This window comes from Rosa rugosa, chromosome 1 (assembly GCF_958449725.1).
Source record: "Rosa rugosa chromosome 1, drRosRugo1.1, whole genome shotgun sequence".
Lineage (NCBI taxonomy): Eukaryota > Viridiplantae > Streptophyta > Magnoliopsida > Rosales > Rosaceae > Rosa > Rosa rugosa.
The window spans coordinates 6,534,441-6,552,208 of NC_084820.1; the positions used below are offsets into that span (position 1 = coordinate 6,534,441).

At 38.1% G+C, this 17,768-nt stretch overlaps 3 protein-coding genes across 3 annotated transcripts; 2 read left to right on the forward strand and 1 right to left on the reverse strand.

Moving 5' to 3' along the window:
- Positions 1-5,382: 5,382 nt before the first annotated feature.
- LOC133733825 (LOB domain-containing protein 22-like) lies at positions 5,383-6,460 on the reverse strand. Its single transcript, XM_062161494.1, has 3 exons — positions 6,044-6,460; positions 5,737-5,903; positions 5,383-5,491 (listed from the first exon to the last, which is right to left on the reverse strand). The coding sequence occupies exons 1-3, from the start codon at positions 6,458-6,460 to the stop codon at positions 5,383-5,385; spliced, it is 693 nt and encodes a 230-aa protein (XP_062017478.1).
- A 954-nt stretch (positions 6,461-7,414) lies between these two features.
- Positions 7,415-10,097, forward strand: LOC133727079 (translation machinery-associated protein 22). The gene is made up of 7 exons (XM_062154707.1): positions 7,415-7,708; positions 7,808-7,900; positions 8,105-8,154; positions 8,304-8,385; positions 8,479-8,546; positions 8,624-8,707; positions 9,640-10,097. Exons 1-7 carry the CDS (start codon positions 7,561-7,563, stop codon positions 9,694-9,696), a joined length of 582 nt encoding a protein of 193 aa, XP_062010691.1. The 5' UTR covers positions 7,415-7,560; the 3' UTR covers positions 9,697-10,097.
- A 2,557-nt stretch (positions 10,098-12,654) lies between these two features.
- LOC133733905 (cytokinin dehydrogenase 2-like) lies at positions 12,655-15,350 on the forward strand. Its single transcript, XM_062161588.1, has 5 exons — positions 12,655-13,240; positions 13,589-13,716; positions 13,832-14,098; positions 14,650-14,918; positions 15,059-15,350. The coding sequence occupies exons 1-5, from the start codon at positions 12,655-12,657 to the stop codon at positions 15,348-15,350; spliced, it is 1,542 nt and encodes a 513-aa protein (XP_062017572.1).
- Positions 15,351-17,768: the final 2,418 nt, after the last annotated feature.

A 17,768-nucleotide genomic window follows, 5' to 3' on the forward strand; every position in this document is an offset into this window, starting at 1 on the left:
TGGAGTTCACATCTAAAACCAATGGACAATTGATGGAGTGACCCAAATCATTATAAACTCATAAGCAAAGTTATATTTTTTCAATTTGAGACAATCGAAGGATGACCGTAGCTAGTTTTCACTATCACGAGAAGTATCAAAAATACCTAGCGCTCTGCTAGGGTTGAGAGCAGCCACCCTCGCGGTTTTGCTTCTGAAATTTCCTCCATGAATATGGAGGACTTGGGTGACTCCAGTGGCGTGGTGGGGATACGGTGTAGCGGCGAAGGTTGTTTGCCTCGTTTCTCTTCCCTCCGACGGAGTTATTACTGTGATTCTTGAAGCCATTGGAGGATCGGATGGTGGAATAGATTTTCGATTCTAGTGGTGGATAGGGGTAGTATGGTGGACGCGTGCTGTGGTGAGCAGGTCGAGCGGTTGTCAGCCAGCAATGGAGGCAGGGAACCTCGTCCCTGGTCGTGGTTGTGTCCGGTGACCTGAATTTGCGTCTGGAAGGCTAATATGGGTTGCATCTGGAGGCGTGCAGAGGGCGATAGATCGCCAGATGTTGAGCCGATGGTGGGAAGCTTTTCTGGGCTAAAGAAGCCGCGCGACGGCATGGTGCAGACTGGTTTGAAGATCCTGATTTGGGATCCGAGTCGGATCCAGATTTGGGTCTGGATCTGGATCACAGGTCAGGTCTAGGTTTGGACTTGGTATTGGGCCTGGATATGGGCTTTGAGTTTGATTTTTATTTGGTTTTCATCTTTTTGTTTCATAGGTCACTTTGGTGAAACATTGATCTTTGTTTAGCGTACTTTTTAAGTGGAAAATGTTTGGATGGTCACATCACCAGTTATATTGTTAGAAGATTGCCCTTTAGTGGTCGGTCACACTTTTGATAACTTAGGTGGAAGTTTGTTCTCTTTTCGACGTAAGATGTACGAGGACTCTGCTTGGTCAGTCATACCACCGGTTGCTTTGATAGAAGATTGCCCTGTTATGATCGATCATACTATTAGTAACTTTTCACGTAGCACGGTTTACACCCAATGCATCCAATCGTATCTTTGCTAGGTTTTATGTTCAATGTTTTATTTTTGTAATTTTCATTTATGATGTAATTTCTACATTTGTCTTTTGTAATCTTTCTTATTATTAATGGAGTTGACATTTATTCTCAAAAAAAAAAAAATTGAGAGTTATATTTTATCACATTCTCAACAAGTACTAGGATCTGTTCTTATGTTTCCAAAAAAAAAAAAAAAGATCTGTACTTTCTTATGCAAAACAAGAAAAAAGAAATTAGGAATGAAAAAGACCAGTTCTTTTCTTAGTTTCTTACCATTAACTTTTTATTGGAATTATTACAAAGGTAGGGAAATATACAATAATGAATAATTCTTCTTCCTTTTTTTTCATTTTTCTGCAAATGCAAGAATTTTTAACTCGTCCCTTAAGGCAGCATATACCAACCCAAACAGGTTGCAATAGATGAAGATTATTTCCTTCCTTTCTTATCTTAATGTGCAGCAACAGACAGCAATAATCCCTGCTAATTAACTGAAACGTCAATCTAGCAGAGCTGCTGGAGGAGTGTCTATCTGGCATTTCACAACGCAGGGATCATAACAGTCTCGAAATGTCAATAGATGAGGTACACAGTCGGAAAAACACCTAACTAAACAATATGGTGCTGCGCCCTTGTTTATGTTTGGAACCACCGGATAATTATCACTGGTATTGAAATTAACCGTTGATGATGATGAGGCCTCATCATTATTGGAGAATAGAAGATCAAATGCTTCATCTTTGGGATACACTGTGTCGTCAACAAGTTCATATCGAGCTAGAACAAGCATAAGCATGCTCACCCAAATTACCATCCTCAAAACAGTTCTAGCCATAGCTACACCCAAATTTATGTTCTATCTCTCTCGTTACTCTAGGAACTTGGATGATCTTTTGGTTTGCTGGTGAATGAAGTGGAAGCCAAAGCCACAACGTATATATATGGTGAACTACCTTCTGCCATTTATAGGAGTTGATCCTACTAATTGCAGTATAAAGTTTCTTCTATCGATCTTAACCTACAATTTAGTTTTTTTCTATCTTCTCTTACAATGTAACGTACTTGTGTTCGTCACATTAAGGAAATCATGAATTTGGTATTTCTTGTTGCCTTTCTTGATCAATAACGTACTTGATTTTCTCGATTTTTTACAGGTTCTACCTTTTATATGACCGATGAATCTAAGAGCTTCTGATATTTTAAAATTGTGGATGTAGGATCCGAGCTTCATTTTTTGTACTCGGCTTCTCTTTGGGTGACTATATATTGCACGCTCTGAAGATATCATATGTAGGTTGGTTATTTTTATCCTTGTCCTTGAATTGGATTTTGGTATTTCAAATTTGGCATTAACTCGAAAACCAAAATCATTGCCCAGGCCCATCGATAGAGTTGGAGGCCTCCGTGGTTTACGGAGCGACCTTGAGAGCCGAACCTAGGGTTCTCGTGGTGGCGGCGGCGACCTTGTGGTCCCCAGACCAGGCAACGGCGGCGAGACGATAACGACATGGCTCAACCAGGTTTGAGATGGTTTTCAAGGCTCCGATCACGGCGGTAGGCGGTTGAGGGTGTGGATCCGGGTGCACAGCTAGGTGGTGGTTGAAAGCTCTAGACCAAGCTTGAAGAAATTGAGAGAAACTGAGAGAGAAAAGTAGAAACTTTTTGTATATATGTGATGTAATTAACCATCTTGATTACAATGTAATTAGGGCAAGGTATTTATAGTAAACCCAATCAACTAGTAACAGAATTACTACAAGGCCACTATCGTCGAGCCCACTGGCGGATCTATTCACAGACTAGGCCCGTCCGAGATTTTTGGGCACAAAAAAAAAATTAGATGTATACTTTTTTTTTTTTTTTTTAAGTGGGTATTGTCCATAGTCCAGACTCCAGAAGCCCAGCCCAGCCGAAGTAACTCTCCACTCCCTACAGTTTGAAGAATGTCTCCGTCAATTTCAGATCCAGCCTCAATTTCCTGAAGGAATGACTCATCTCCCATTCTCGGATTCTCCCAAGCCACAATCTCATCAAAAAATCATTCCAGATAAGCGTGCATTTCTTAATTTCCTCTCCAACCTCTTGATTCAAGCAAATTCTGGTTCATGCTTCCACTCATCGATTATGGGGGAGTGCGGGCTATTGAGCTATTCGAAGTTTTGAACTGGAGAATCGTCTCTCACAATCTCACTCTCTCCTCCTCCACCAGTGCCGCATGCGGCTCTCCCTTCTCCACTTCTCTCAGAGAGTCAGAGAGTCCGACATCAAGTCTTATCTGGTATGCAGCCTGCTTTCCGAGTCTCCGTCTCCTACTCTCCTTGTTCTGCAATCTGCAATGTATTGTTTAATTGATGTGGGTTAAATGTGATGCACTGATGTGAGTCTCATTTCTGCAATTTATTATTTAATTGATGTGGGTTAAATGTGATGCACTGATGTGGTTCTTCTAATCTTCTTTCTGCTATGTAATTGTTGTGGGTTTAATTGATTATTTGATTTCAATACTTATCATTATCAAGGTCAGTGGGTTTAATTGATTTCAAAACTTATCAAGGTCTGAAGGTCGATCAGTTCATTCAGTTTTCTTCTTTCTGTTGTGCAATTGTTGTGGGTTTAATTGATTTCAATACTTATCAAGGTTAGTGGGTTTAATTAAAGTATAAACTCAGCAATTGTTGTGCTAATGAGTAATCAAGTTTGGGTTTAATCAAGTTGTATAACGATGCTCGGCTAAAGTGCTAATCAAGTTTGGGTTTAATTAAAGTGTTGTGCTAATGAACTTTGTGCTTCAAACAGGAGGCTTCTTTATGTTTGTTTGTTTAATTGTGAATGACACTGTGAATTGAAACTACGAACTGGAACACAAAGTGAATGGCAAAAGCTTGAGTTCATGATTAGAGTAGCTTACGAAATCTTAGCCCGCCCAAGATTTCAATCCTGGATCCGCCATTGGTTGAGCCACATGTCAGGATAAGCTGAAGCACATGCATATATTGTGACAACCTAAAGGTAAGGGTAAAAGTTATGTGTCGGAGATTGGTGTTGTCCCAAGGAAGGCGGCTTCCGACTTTTGTTGTTGATCAAATTTGAGTGAATCCAGGTTGGGGGCAGAGCTTCTTTCCATTGAGACCAAGGTGATGGTGGGGGAGTGGGGGACAATGGCCGGCCATCGGATTAGTGACTGGTCACTGCTCTTCCGACAATTTACTACAAGCCGATCTAGGGGAGAGGGGAGGATGACGACAACTCGGTGGGCTGGGTTGGTAATGGCGATTGATACTGGCCAAGCTTTGGTGGAGGTGTCGGAGTTGGCCGATCTGTCTCCAGGTTTCTTGACGGGAAACCCTAGTTTCGAACTAGGGTTTTGGGCTGGGTCTGTAACAGTGGGCCTTCCATTTACTTCATTTTCTTTTGGATCGGGCCTGTGGTGGTTTTTGGGGTGTGGCAGAGCCCAGTTTGTTTTCTTTTGCTTTGAATAATTATCCACATCACGTTCTGCCCTCAATGTAGCTATTTGCTGGTTGATGAGTGACGATATACACCATGAGGCTTAGGCATCAATGTTTGTCAAGTCAGTGGCTTTGATTTAGGGTTGGATAGGTGTAGGATTTTATTACTTTTTGCTTTTTACATTTTTTAGTTTGGTTGTTTTATTTTTGTTAGCTCTACTATCGGCAGTTTTTCGATCATTGAGATGTAATATGAGGGATTTTTGAATTCTTCTAACTCCCAAGTATCATTATATTAATAGATCTTGATTCTGTTTCTCTTAAAAAATGAAAAAAAAAAATCATTGCCCAGGCCCAGCTCAAAACGGCCGCTCCAGATTGTATGTTCTTAATTTTTTGTGCTTTTAATAATAGAATTGATTATTTTCCAAGATAGATCTATAGGCATGCAAGACAGCTAAACCTTTCCTTTCTCATTTGTGGTTTTCAGGTGGATCATAATCTATTAAAAATGAACCACTGCAAGTGACCTAGTGGTTCTTGCCTAGTTGGGTGTGCTCCCCAACTTAGGTTCGAACCCCGAAGCTGTTAAAGCGGCCAGGCACTGTGCTGCAATGCACAGTTGGACCATTTCACATGCGCCGAAGGGGTTTATCTTGGGCCTAGGAAGCCTTTGGGTTCCCCTTGACAAAGTCAAAAAAAAAAAAAATAATAATAATAATAATAATAATCTATTAAAAATGGGTTCCAATTAAGTCTTGATTTGAGACTTAAAAATCTGAAGGCAATAATTAGGGTCATGCGCAAGAATGCAAGAACAAACATTATTTTCAAGTAACTCAATCAGCTGAATCTGTGACAGTCAACTCAATCAACTGAAATTCATTCTTGATGTGCGTCTCTCTTGTGTGTTGTGGACGGTATGGCCTCATCTTCAGTTTTTTCTTTCTTCACAAACTCCAAGCATTGTTCGGCCTTTGGGGCAGCAGTACTGCACATTATTATTAATTCATGAGAGAACATTAATCCAAACCATGCTATCAGAGAAGATTAATTGTTTTTTTTTTCTTTTATCATTAATTCAAAATGGATTGGGAGGCCTCATCTCCATAAGTATATTGTAAAATGGGAAATTAACTATGGCATATATTTCTCAAATTATGGCATCAATCTACAATTCATGTGACACTTAATTATGTGATCGCTCAGAAATATTTTCAGTTTCATAATTCAAACCTGCATTCTCCAGCTTGTCCATTGAAATATGTAAGGGGATTTACTTCCTTATCAAATGCTTCTGTGTGCTCCATGTCAAAGGGCTTCTCCCCATCTGCTCCGACCAAATTTGACCAGTAATTGTGTCCATGTTCAAAAATTTTCATGTCTTCCATTAGTTCATCGGGCTGCATATTACTCACAAAATACTAATAAATTAGTACTACGAACAGTTTGCATTTCTGCAATCTAAAATTAATATTTTATGTAAAATATTTTTCTGTAGAGAAATTGTGACGACAAAACAAAGGTGAAGTCAGGGTCTTACTAGATCAGGAAGCTCATCATTGAGAAAATCAGATTGATCTTGTTCTTGCTTTTTCTTTTGCTGCTCCTTATGAAATGCTAGGTGTTGATTCACAACACTGAGTTGTTTTTCATGAAAGGACATCTGGGCTGTCAGATCTTTGATCACACCGAGGCAACCATGCACAGGATCACTCTTCCACGCGTTCCCTTCAAAGAGTATGGATTCAGCAGCAGCTTTTCTTTTATGTGGTTCAATCGAGGCTATGATCTTCAGTATGTTGCTCACGCCAAAAAGTTTGTGAGCGTTCTGAAACTCATGGTACTTGTTCGCCGGAAAGTATGGAGCCAATTCACAGTTGGAGTCACATTTCTTTCTCTGGTGCTTGCAAGAAGCACAAGCTTGATTTAGAGGTGATGGTGAACTCTCCCTATCCATGATTAGCAGAGACAGAGAACACTGAAATCTGCAATACTAGGGTTTAAATAGGGTGCTAAATATGGAGGCAATTAAAGTCCTTTCAACGTACAACATCAGATTTTGTTGGCATATAAAATTTAAATGGATTTGCATAACGCATATTTGTTGCCTTTGAAATCCCCAATTTCTACGGTAGGGTTTCCAATGCTTCTTAATTCTGATGAAGCAAAACAAATTTCCTTGGGAGACTTTATAGAAAAAAAAAATTTGAATACTTCAAATGGAGTAACAGTGGTGTTCACCTGGTCAGTTGCTGACCAAAAAATTTATACTCAATAACCTTTAGATTTACATCTAAGGGTGGAAAACAAAACAGCTCAACTTAATGGAGTAATTAGTCTAGAATTTTTGTCCGTGTACACAAATCTTAAAGTAGAAATTTGGGTCAAGGGCAATAATACACTCCAAGAAGGTTATCAGTGAAAAAATATTGCTAAAATTTTGAATTTTTTTATTTTATTTTTGAGATTCTCCCTATACTATTAAAAAAATTAATCTCACTATTCACAGAGTATTATTTTTAGGACATGTTCTAATTGAGGAAACAACAGAACCTCGAATGAATATATTATTTTATAATTTTTATAATTTTTAAATTTTTAAATTATCAATTTGAGAAGTGTTTAAAAATCCTCATTTAAGAGTGAAAATCTTTTAAAGAGAAAATAAGAACTTGTGATTTCTGCTAAAAATTGTGTGTTATAATCTACAGCAGCATGGTGTTTGTTTCTGCCAAAGTTGAATAATGAACTGTAGTTAGTTAATATAGTTTTTTTTTTTTTTCAAATTTATTTTCCTTCCTTTTTTTATCTTAAGAATAAATAACAATAATTAAAAAAAAATCGAATGGGCTCTTTTTGGGCCTGCAACTTCAGAGCAACACATATAACCCATCGTCATCGAAAACCTGCATCACCGTCTTCAATCCAGGGATTGCGTAGTCGAAACGCAGCGTTTTAACTTTCCCAAACACAGAGAGAGAGAGAGAGAGGGAGAGAGGGAGAGAGGGCGAGCCAGGAAGAAGGAGAAGAAGAAAGGGGGCTTGAGGTCGAGCTCTGATGGCGGGAAAACCCCAACCGGTTCGCGTCCTGTACTGCGCGGTCTGCAGTTTACCGGCCGAGTACTGTGAATTCGGACCCGATTTCGAGAAATGCAAGCCCTGGTTGGTCCAAAACGCCCCGGAGCTTTACCCCGATCTCGTCAGAGGTTCATACTTCATCTCTCAAACCCTAATCTCACTAATTTGATTTTAATCGCCGCTAATTTTTGGTGTTTAATGGAATATATTGGTTATTAATTGTGAAGATGCTACTGCGAAGGAAGCTGATAGAGTAGCCGATCAGTTGAACGCCACCGGTATCTCTTTCGGAAGTGGCGACGGAGCTACCGCTTCTTCAGGTATGATTATACGTATGTATAGATGTATACGTATTTATACTGTATGTGTGTGTGTATGTATGTGTATGGATATGTATATCTCTCTGTATGTGTAGTGAACAAGTATTTAAGCATCTATGAATTTTATTTGGAAGCGTTTTGTTTTGCGTTGTGTGAATTGAGAATGTAATAATACGTTTTCGATTGCTGGTGGTGGAACTTCAGCGCCTAAAGAAGAGGTCAAGCGTCTGCCGGGTGGGAAGGTCAAGAAAAAGGTGATTTTTTATAACACTTTATTCGATGCCATAAGTGAAAAGAAGATTTGCAGGGTGAAGTAGTTATGAGCAGCATTTGTTGTGAGAACTTTTAGATTGCGATGATTAAATTTTGCTGATGTTTTTTTTTTTTTTTTTTTGTTCTATAGGAGAAGCTGGAGGTTATTATTGAAAAGGTTACACGCAATAAGCGAAAATGTATCACAACTGTCAAAGGACTGGAGCTTTTTGGTGAGCAATCTACTGGTTTAAATCCTTTGTTTTTCTGTTTTCAGAGTCTTTTGCTGAAACAATCCATAACTAGTATATTTGGTAACATTTCAGGTGTCAAACTTAGTGATGCTTCAAAGAAGTTAGGGAAGAAATTTGCTACAGGAGCTTCTGTTGTTAAGGTGACTATAGTTTAAGAAGTGATTTTGAAATATGCTTAGCTCTATGTCCTTACATTTTGGTATTATTTTTTCCTCAGGGGCCAACCGAGAAGGACCAAATTGATGTTCAAGGGGATATATTTTATGACATTGTGGAGTTCATTACCGACACCTGGCCTGATGTAAGCTACTACACATATTGTCCTTTTATTTAAACAGCAGAAGTTCCTTAATTTCCCCAAGAAAGTTATTCTCTTTGGATTTTTGTACAAGAATTTAGGCTAAAGCAGAGTATTATGTAGTCCAAGCGAGTGAATGAGGATGCTAGTATTGTTCTATGATTTCAGTAGGATCTTCAAAGCCTCATATGTGGCTCATTAACTATACAATCTTAATAACAAGTTAAGAAAGTAGAACATGACAATATATAAACAGTGGCCAAAATTTAGTTTTGCGGCGTATTGAATTTTTGCTGGTGCTATCATTTTCAACTTTTGTCTTTGGTTTCTATTTTCTACGCCTGGTTCCATGAGGTAGCACCCATATTAGGAACTGTTAGTAACGATTTCTCTATAAACTGTCAGCATATCAAGATTATTGTTGCATGCTTTGTTCTGTTTATGTACGAAGTATATCTCCCATGGTGGAGAAGGCCAAAACCATGCTTTAACCAATTACCGTGCTCTAGGTTTGGCCTGATTTTCTGAAATCTATGTTTTTCTCCGTACCTCTTTTCCTTTTTGCATTTTCATTCTGACTTCAAAAAAAATAAACGAATAAAACAATACAAGGCTGGTTGGATTGAGTATGCATAATGCTTAAGTTATCATTCAGATTAAACTGTAAAGTTCTTGGCTGTAGAGATATATTCTGGACTGTGATTGTTCTGAATTGAACATGAACTACTATCAGACCAAGAAAAAGAACATACACTCAAAGATAAGATGTTCTTTATCTGATTGTTCCTCCCTCCTCCCTCTGTTATTTCTAGCTATGTTTATGTGTTTGTATTCAACTTGTGTAGTAAAATTAGATCTTTTCTTAAGTTGGAAGATGTGCTTAATTTGTTTGGCCAAAATAAAATTAAGATCATATCTTCTCCTCCTTTCTCCAGGTCCCAGAGTCTGCAATTTTCTTTATTGAAGATGGCAGAAAGGTTCCAGCTGTTTAAATGGTATTCATGGCACACAAATAAGTTGGAGCATGGTATCTTCTTCCTGTTGGTGTGAGTTTTAACCAGTTTCAGTGTGCTCTCAAAGTAAAGAGCTGCCTGACATTCCAACACTCCGGCCAGTGAGATTTTTGCCCCTCTCAAGAGTGTTGTATCTTGGTTGCAAGAACAGTATATTTTTTGAGTTTTTCAGGATCTATAATTTGTGTTGCATGGGGGCAATTTTGCGTGTCAGTTACTCTGTTTGTGTGTCACTTCACCTAGCAGTGACTTCAATATCACAGTTTATCCTTGTGTTGCAGACTGCGTCTGCCTGTAATCTTTTACTTTCCATGAGTCTAGCAAATGGAGAACCATTAACATATGCAAATTTTTGTGTTACAAAATGATTTCATTTCATACGTCAATCTTCCAGCCATTCCATATTTTCGAATCCGATCGAATTGGTCAACCGTCGTCACTTGTATGTTTTCTTGGTTGACCGATGGCTTGACGACCGCGAAACGTGTTTATTTTTTCACATCACGTCTGTAAATATTTTATCGATGGATGTGCGTGTACATAAGATAAAAATTTCAATTTTAATTATAAAGACGTTGGCCTATATCAATTTGCCTCCTAAAGTTGTATGACTTGTACATTGCATTTAAATTGTTGAGGTTCATTCTAAAGCAACCATGAAGTAGAAAATGAATTTAGAGAAACCAACCGCTCGATGGAGAGATTGTAATGTTTTATGGTGGTTGTAAAAAATTCAGCCAATTTGGTTCTCGTTTCGAATTCAATCAACGAGGTCAAACTTAGTTATTCTTATAAACCTATATTTATATATCATACACTCTAAAGAGCAACCCCTATCAATTCAATAAAAATGGAAAAACTGGCCGTTGGATGAGATTATTACAATAAATTATGAGTGTGATAAAAAATTTAGCCAATTTCACCATATTTTCGAATCCAATCGAATTGGTCAACCGTCGTCATGATATGTAGAATATATTTCACACACACACACATATATTTATATATATAGAATATATATTTATAAACACACACACACACACACACACACACACACACACACACACACACATATATATATATATATATATATATATATATATAAATATATAAAAAAGAATATGTGTGTGTGTGTGTTTATATATGTGTGGAAGTTCTCGTACTTTTTTATATAGAATATGTGTTAATATATATATATAGATGGAGCCGTTCCAAAGAGGACGTCCGCACTTTCGCTAAAGTGCGGACAACGACGCTACAGCTCGGCTCGGGGCGTGACGGAGCGGCGGGGGTTGCCGGAAGGACGCCAGGGGTCGGGCGGAGAGGTCTGCAGTCCGTGGAGTCGCAGGCGACGTCGTTGCAGGGCTGCTCAGAAAACCTGCAGTTGCAAGTTGGGTTGCTGCCCAGAACCTGCAACCCCGACCTCCTCTGACCTCGAACGCTGCCCAGAACCGTCCGAGATGCCTCCGGCCTCCCTCCTGCAAGCCGCGCGCCGCCGTCGCCGCCTAGAACGCCTCCGCTGCGTCGCCGTCCGCACTTTAGCGAAGTGCGGACGTCCACTTCAGAACGGTCTTGTATATTTAGATATATCTATATATATGTGTGTGTGTGTGTTCATAAATATATATACTTATATAGATATATGTGTGTTTATAAATATATATATTATATATATATATATATATATAACACATACATATATAATAGTTTACGGGCTTTTACGGGCCGGGCCTAGCGGGCTTTTACCGGTCGGGCCTAGCGGGTCGGGCCTATGGGCCTGGCCGGGTTTTTGCTGGCTTTTTGAAGGGCCGGCCCTCTACCCACCAAGGCGGGCTTTTTAACTGGCTGGGCCGGGCTTTTGGCCCTACGGGCCGGCGGGCCTCCATCGGCCCACTTGATCCGCGGGCTTTTTGATGAGGCCTACATGAGATGAGTGTAGGTTATGAAGTTTCACCGAAACTTTTTGATATAGGTCCAATTTGAGATAGCTTAGCTTAAGCCATAAGCAGCTGTGACTTTTAGCTTATGAAAGCTGTTTTTTATCAACTTTTATGAGCAGCAAGTTAATGGTGTAACTTTTGAAATAAGTTGTTTTATTTAAATTTATCATACATAATTTGCTATTTAACTTATAAAGTTGAGCAATTTTTTACAAAGGATAAGCTATATCAAACTATTAGTGACGGAAGAGGATCCGGCTCAATCATGTTTAACTCTAAACTCGTTCTCACACCGGAGTCTTGTTTCGACTCTAAATTGGTTCTCAAACCCGAAAGTAAGGCTTTCAGTGAACTATTGAAGCTATCGCTTAGAGGGGACATTAGAGTTGTAGTCCTCAAATAACCAAATCTAACAATAGCCCTTATTTTAGGTGGGTTGACAACTGTATAAAAGTATTTGATTTCTTGAGGTTGCTTTTAGGTTGACAACATGTATTTGATTTCCTGAGGCTGCTTTGAGAATGGCCTGAGGCTGCTTTGAGAATGGTGAAGGATAGTAGTGGTTTTAAGATTCAGCAAGTGTTTTGAAGTGAAGATCTCTCATGAATGTGTGTTATACAAGTCGTCGTCAAATTGGCTTGTAAAACAATGTTTTATCATACTATAATACACATTTAGCAGTGTGTGAGTACCTATTCAAAGTAATTAACTTACGCTGCTTAGCTATACAAACCGACCATTTGGAAGAGAAACAATATCTAGTACTACTTTTAGGCTCTTACCCCTTAACGTAACTTCGAAAAAGCTAGCTGCTATGCAAGTTACTGATCTGAATTAGTACTCCTTCTCCTTGCGTACATTTGGAAAAGCATACCAAGTTGGCCGGCCACTAAACAACGTTAGCTAACGCCATGAACCCTAAATTTAATTAGCTGTCTATATAAATACCACCTCTCTCTCCCCCCCCTCTTATTTCACTCACCTATCTCTTACAAAAATGGCCGACTTCTTCACCCTACACATGGCTCCTCTCCTCCTAGGGTTTTTGATGTTCTCCGCCGCCATTACCGGCCAACTCGGACTACCGGACGACATTGCGTCGAAGCTTCAGAATGACAGCCGGTCCATCAATTCCACATCTACAGATTATGGCCATATTGTCCAACAATTCGCAGCCGCAGTTCTCTATCCAAACTCAACAAACGACATAGCAACGTTATTGCAATTCGCCAACAATGGCTCTACACCTTTCGGCATAGCCGCCAGAGGCCAGGGCCATTCCGTTCACGGACAGGCCCTGACCCAGGGCGGCATTGTCATAAACATGACAACTCTGAGCAATATGGGGTCGAGAATTGTGGTCTCGGAGGACACTTCTTTGGGTTCATATGCTGATGTTGGTGGTGAGCAGCTATGGATCGATGTGTTGCGTGCAACACTTGATCGTGGCCTTTCACCGGTTTCGTGGACGGACTACCTCTACCTCAGCGTTGGTGGAACGCTCAGCAACGCCGGCATTAGCGGTCAAACGTTCCGTTTTGGTCCTCAGATCACCAATGTGTATGAACTGGATGTCGTAACTGGTAAAGTTATCTCACTGAATCATTTTGAATTTATTGGAAGCTAATATTGACACCCTTGCTTTTTCCGTTTTTAGGACTTACTTTCTTTATGAAATGTATTTAATGTTTTTCTCATTCAACTTTTAATTGAAATTCCTAATCCACCTCATTGCCTTGCAAGCCTTGCATATTCATTAGTATTCAATGAAATAACTACAAATAAAACATACCTGAACAATTGCGTGTTGAATATTTCACCTCCCATTAACTTCCAAAATTTATCTAAATATATGCATATTCAGGAGATTACACTACAGTTATATATATGCATATGTATGTGACATTTTTCTTTTTTTTCTTTTTATACAGGGAAAGGGGATTTAATAACTTGCTCCTCAAACCAGACATCTGAGCTATTCTATTCGGCTCTTGGAGGTTTAGGCCAAGTAGGCATTATAACCAGAGCAAGAATTGCCCTACGGTCAGCTCCCAAAAGGGTAATACGTCTTTGCATGCTTTTGTTATTATTATTATTTTCAAAATAGGATTTCAGTTTAGCTAATGCTGTTATGCTGATTATTGAAGTGTGCATGGTGAATTTGCTTTTGGCAGGCTAAATGGATACGACTATTTTACAACGACTTCTCTGCATTTTCAAAAGACCAAGAACATTTGATCTCAACCAATAGAATTAAGGGAAATAATGGCTTTGATTATGTAGAAGGTTTTGTTCTAATGCAGCAGGGTCCTGTAGATTTTTCCTTCTATCCAGTATCTGATCAACCGAGAATAACTTCTCTACTAAACAAATACGGCATCCTTTACACCATAGAACTAGCCAAATATTATGATGATACAGCTCAAAATACCATACAAAAGGTATATCATCACTATCATCATGTTTGTGGTCTCTGTTTCCCACTATCATCACCTATATTTATCTTCTTCTTTTTTGTCTGGTCAATTGTATTTATGGTCTCTATATTTTGCTCTGATTATAATTTTATTGGTTATCGTGTTTTCAATTCGATTAGGTTTATGCAGACTTGTCCTGAGATTTATTTTGTATTTTCACATAATAACCTAATGTTTCGGAAATTACAGTTTTTAAAGTAGTTGCACATAACCCTTACGGGACATATGAGAACTAACAAAATTTATATAAATGAATAACTTTGAATGAGGTCTTATCTTCATGATATGTAGATGAAGTTTGAGACTTGAGGTATATAATTAAGAATCCATGAGAAACTTCAAGAGGAATAGGTGTGTCTGTGGAATAGACACTTAGGGGATACTGATTTTTAGGGCAACATATATATATAACTTCTCTATTATACAGCCCAATTCCATAGTACAAATGTTTAAGTTAGAGAGCCTAACATAATCGTTTGCTTGATATATTGAAATTAATATATTTTCTTTTATAGGTGGTCGGATTATTGCTCAATGGGTTAAGCTACGTTCCCGGATTTATATACCAGCAAGATGTATCCTACATAGATTTTCTGAACAGAGTGCATAACGAAGAGGAAATGCTCCGCCAACTTGGTCTGTGGGATATTGCTCATCCATGGCTAAATCTTTTCGTACCAAAATCACGAATTGCAGACTTTGATTCTGGTGTTTTCAAAGGCATTCTTCTGAAAGAAAAGGTTCCGGCGGGACTTGTCATCATTTACCCCTTGAACCGAAACAAGTGAGTGTATATTCTATGTGGTGGCTTCTAGCTCTAGTGACAAAGCATTTATCTTCGGTCAGATCTAGGGTAAAGCATTTATCTTCTTCTTTCTATTTTCCTATTGTAACAAAATATTTGTTTTATGTGTAATTTTTCAGGTGGGACGATAAAATGTCTGCAGTTATACCAGAGGAAAATGTGTTCTATGTTGTGGCGCTTTTGCATTCAAGTGGGCTCACAGAGTGGCAGCGATTTGATGAAGTCAATGCAGAAATATTACAATTTTGTAATGATGCTGGTATTATGATTAAGCAGTACCTTCCCCATTATGAAATACAGCAAGATTGGATAGACCATTTTGGATCAAAATTGCAAAGTTTCCAGAAAATGAAGGTTAAGTACGATCCAAACAAGATATTAAACCCGGGACAAAGGGTTTTCAATGGCTAGTAATTTAGCTAGTGTAAAGTTGGAGTAGATATTGGGGTAGCTGTGCATGCTCTCTGACTGTAATCTTGAATATATAGTTCAGTCTTGGTTTAATATACATGTTTAGTTATTTGTGCAAATTTTAATAAATGGTAGCAATAGTTTGATAAGCTAGCTATATTATGACACCCGCTTTTTTTTTTTTGGTTAATAAAAAAAAATTGAAATTCACATAATGATTAACATATGTACAAGTGTATCGATCTTTTTTTTTTTTTTTAAAAAAAAAAAAACCCTTAACCCACCCCACTCTTACATATGTCAGTGAGAATCGAACCCATGACCTATACAATGTTGGAATTATAATTTACCAACAGGTCACAGCTCACCGACACAAGTGTATCGATCTTGTAATATGGGATAATGAAAGTAATATTTACGTTACACTATTTAATCCACAATAAAAATCCCAAAGGCAATACAGTACAATCATTTATTGAAGAAAAATGATTAATCACAAAGAAAAAAGTAATCATGGATTTTAGAATTCCAAAATAGCATACGAATATAGTCCATGAATCGTTAAAAGAATGAATCACAAGAACAAGAACGCATATCTGAGATTAACAGTGGAAGATCACTTGCCATGATTTGGACACCACATTGATCATGAGAAGGAGACTAGCTAGTTTGTATTTTTGTGGATGATTAATGAATCACTATTAAGTTAAAGGTTGGATTTGCGCGTTCTGTTGTCACTTTCTCTCAACCATATATGGTCATTAACTATCTTATTAAGTCTAGTATAACAGCCTGGTTCAGAGTACTTCAGCCTGCAGACCCCCCCCCTAGTGCATGCATGTTCTAACTTATTAATCATCTTCATTCTCTTTTAAGTATAGTAAATAAGTGAAGCTTTGTTTTTCTTCTTTTTTCCTTGCAAGAGTGAAATAGTGAAGTTTGAACACGCTTTAATTAAAGAAAATGGTGCGGCGATTAACACCACAAGTTCAGCTCACAAACCATCCCCTTCAACCTTGATAGTGAACTAGTCGAACATATATAACCTGGAATTTCTTTGATTTAATTTGTACTTACTCTGAGATCGAATTTGAATGAATCAACACGCTTAATTATTTTGACCAACAACAAGGGTAGATTTCCTCAGATATCGTTCCATTATTTGATGTTTTTGAAGTCATGCATGTAACTTCCAATCGATTTGAGCAGATCCTGCATTTGAAATATTGCAGCATCTGAGAATCTTTGGTCTTTCAAGGGACAAAATCAATGCTTAATCACTTTGACCAACAAAGGTAGATTTCCTCGGATAATATTTGATGTTTTGAAATCATACATGTAACTTCCAATCGATTTGAGCAGATCCTGCATTTGAAATATTGCAGCATCTGAGAATCTTTGGTCTTTCAAGGGACAAAATCAATGCTTAACTTTGACCAACAAGGGTAGATTTCCTCAGATAATATTTGATGTTTTAAAATCATGCATGTAACTTCCAATCGATCTGAGCAAATCTTGCATTTGAAATATTGCAGCATCTGAGAATCGTACGTTGGTCTTTCATCATGACAACAAAAATAGATTTTGCTTCCATAAGCAATAAGATTTTGTTTCAATTGTTGGTATATCGATGATGTTTACTAGTCTATATAAATGCCGTTCTTTTGGATTAATGAGGTTGCTGTGAGGAGTCTTACATCTACTTCCAACTACGAAGCCACATCAGTTGCCACATAAGGTGCGATGCAGGCGGTATCCAAAAAGTTGTTCACCTAACATTATTCTAGTTAGAAACTTGTGATCAATGTTCATAGTTAATGAGCAAACATTATATATAAAATTTGTTCAAGGATTTAAAGCAAACATTCTGATTGTAAAAATTGCTAAATTTAATTTTAGAAATAGTCTCTGTTTATTACTATCTACATCGCTTAGGTGAACTTTCGTTTAAAGAATGATTTTAGAGATTTGATGAAATCATTGTGACTAAGATCTGTCGTGCTCATTAATTCTAAAGAATATCCAATTCGCACAACTATATATTTCTAATTACCATATGCTGCCAAAAATGGATTAGATTCGATCCCAGACACAACAAGGAGGACCAAGGGTAACATCAAGCTCCATTTTGAAATTTCCTGGTCTTGGCTGATGGGATTATCTTCAAAATTGGCACTATCTGCAAAGACCAGCTGGGAGAGAAGAAGAAGCTTCTATTGCTTGGGATGATGGTTAAGACCAAGTAAATAGAGTCAGAGTCTACACACATCAAATTATTCAAATAGCCTTCAAAAACTCTGAATAATAATTGATTGCTTATTAATATCGCAACCTTCTTGTCTGCTAGAAACTTCTCTCTAGCTCAAAAAGGATTAGGACTGGTCAATATAACATAAATTCCCACCAGGCAAATTAATA

Bases quoted from the DNA above. Each gene is read 5' to 3' on its own strand.
- LOC133733825 (XM_062161494.1), bottom strand. From the start codon at position 6,460: ATGGATAGGGAGAGTTCACCATCACCTCTAAATCAAGCTTGTGCTTCT. The intron at 5,904-6,043 runs GTAAGACCCTGA...AGTAATATGCAG, and splicing joins ATGATGAGCTTCCTGATCTA to CCCGATGAACTAATGGAAGA. The intron at 5,492-5,736 runs GTTTGAATTATG...AATAATGTGCAG, and splicing joins GGACAAGCTGGAGAATGCAG to TACTGCTGCCCCAAAGGCCG.
- LOC133727079 (XM_062154707.1), top strand. From the start codon at position 7,561: ATGGCGGGAAAACCCCAACCGGTTCGCGTCCTGTACTGCGCGGTCTGC. The intron at 7,901-8,104 runs GTATGATTATAC...GTGGAACTTCAG, and splicing joins CGGAGCTACCGCTTCTTCAG to CGCCTAAAGAAGAGGTCAAG. The intron at 8,547-8,623 runs GTGACTATAGTT...TTTTTTCCTCAG, and splicing joins CAGGAGCTTCTGTTGTTAAG to GGGCCAACCGAGAAGGACCA.
- LOC133733905 (XM_062161588.1), top strand. From the start codon at position 12,655: ATGGCCGACTTCTTCACCCTACACATGGCTCCTCTCCTCCTAGGGTTT. The intron at 13,717-13,831 runs GTAATACGTCTT...TGCTTTTGGCAG, and splicing joins TACGGTCAGCTCCCAAAAGG to GCTAAATGGATACGACTATT. The intron at 14,099-14,649 runs GTATATCATCAC...TTTCTTTTATAG, and splicing joins CTCAAAATACCATACAAAAG to GTGGTCGGATTATTGCTCAA.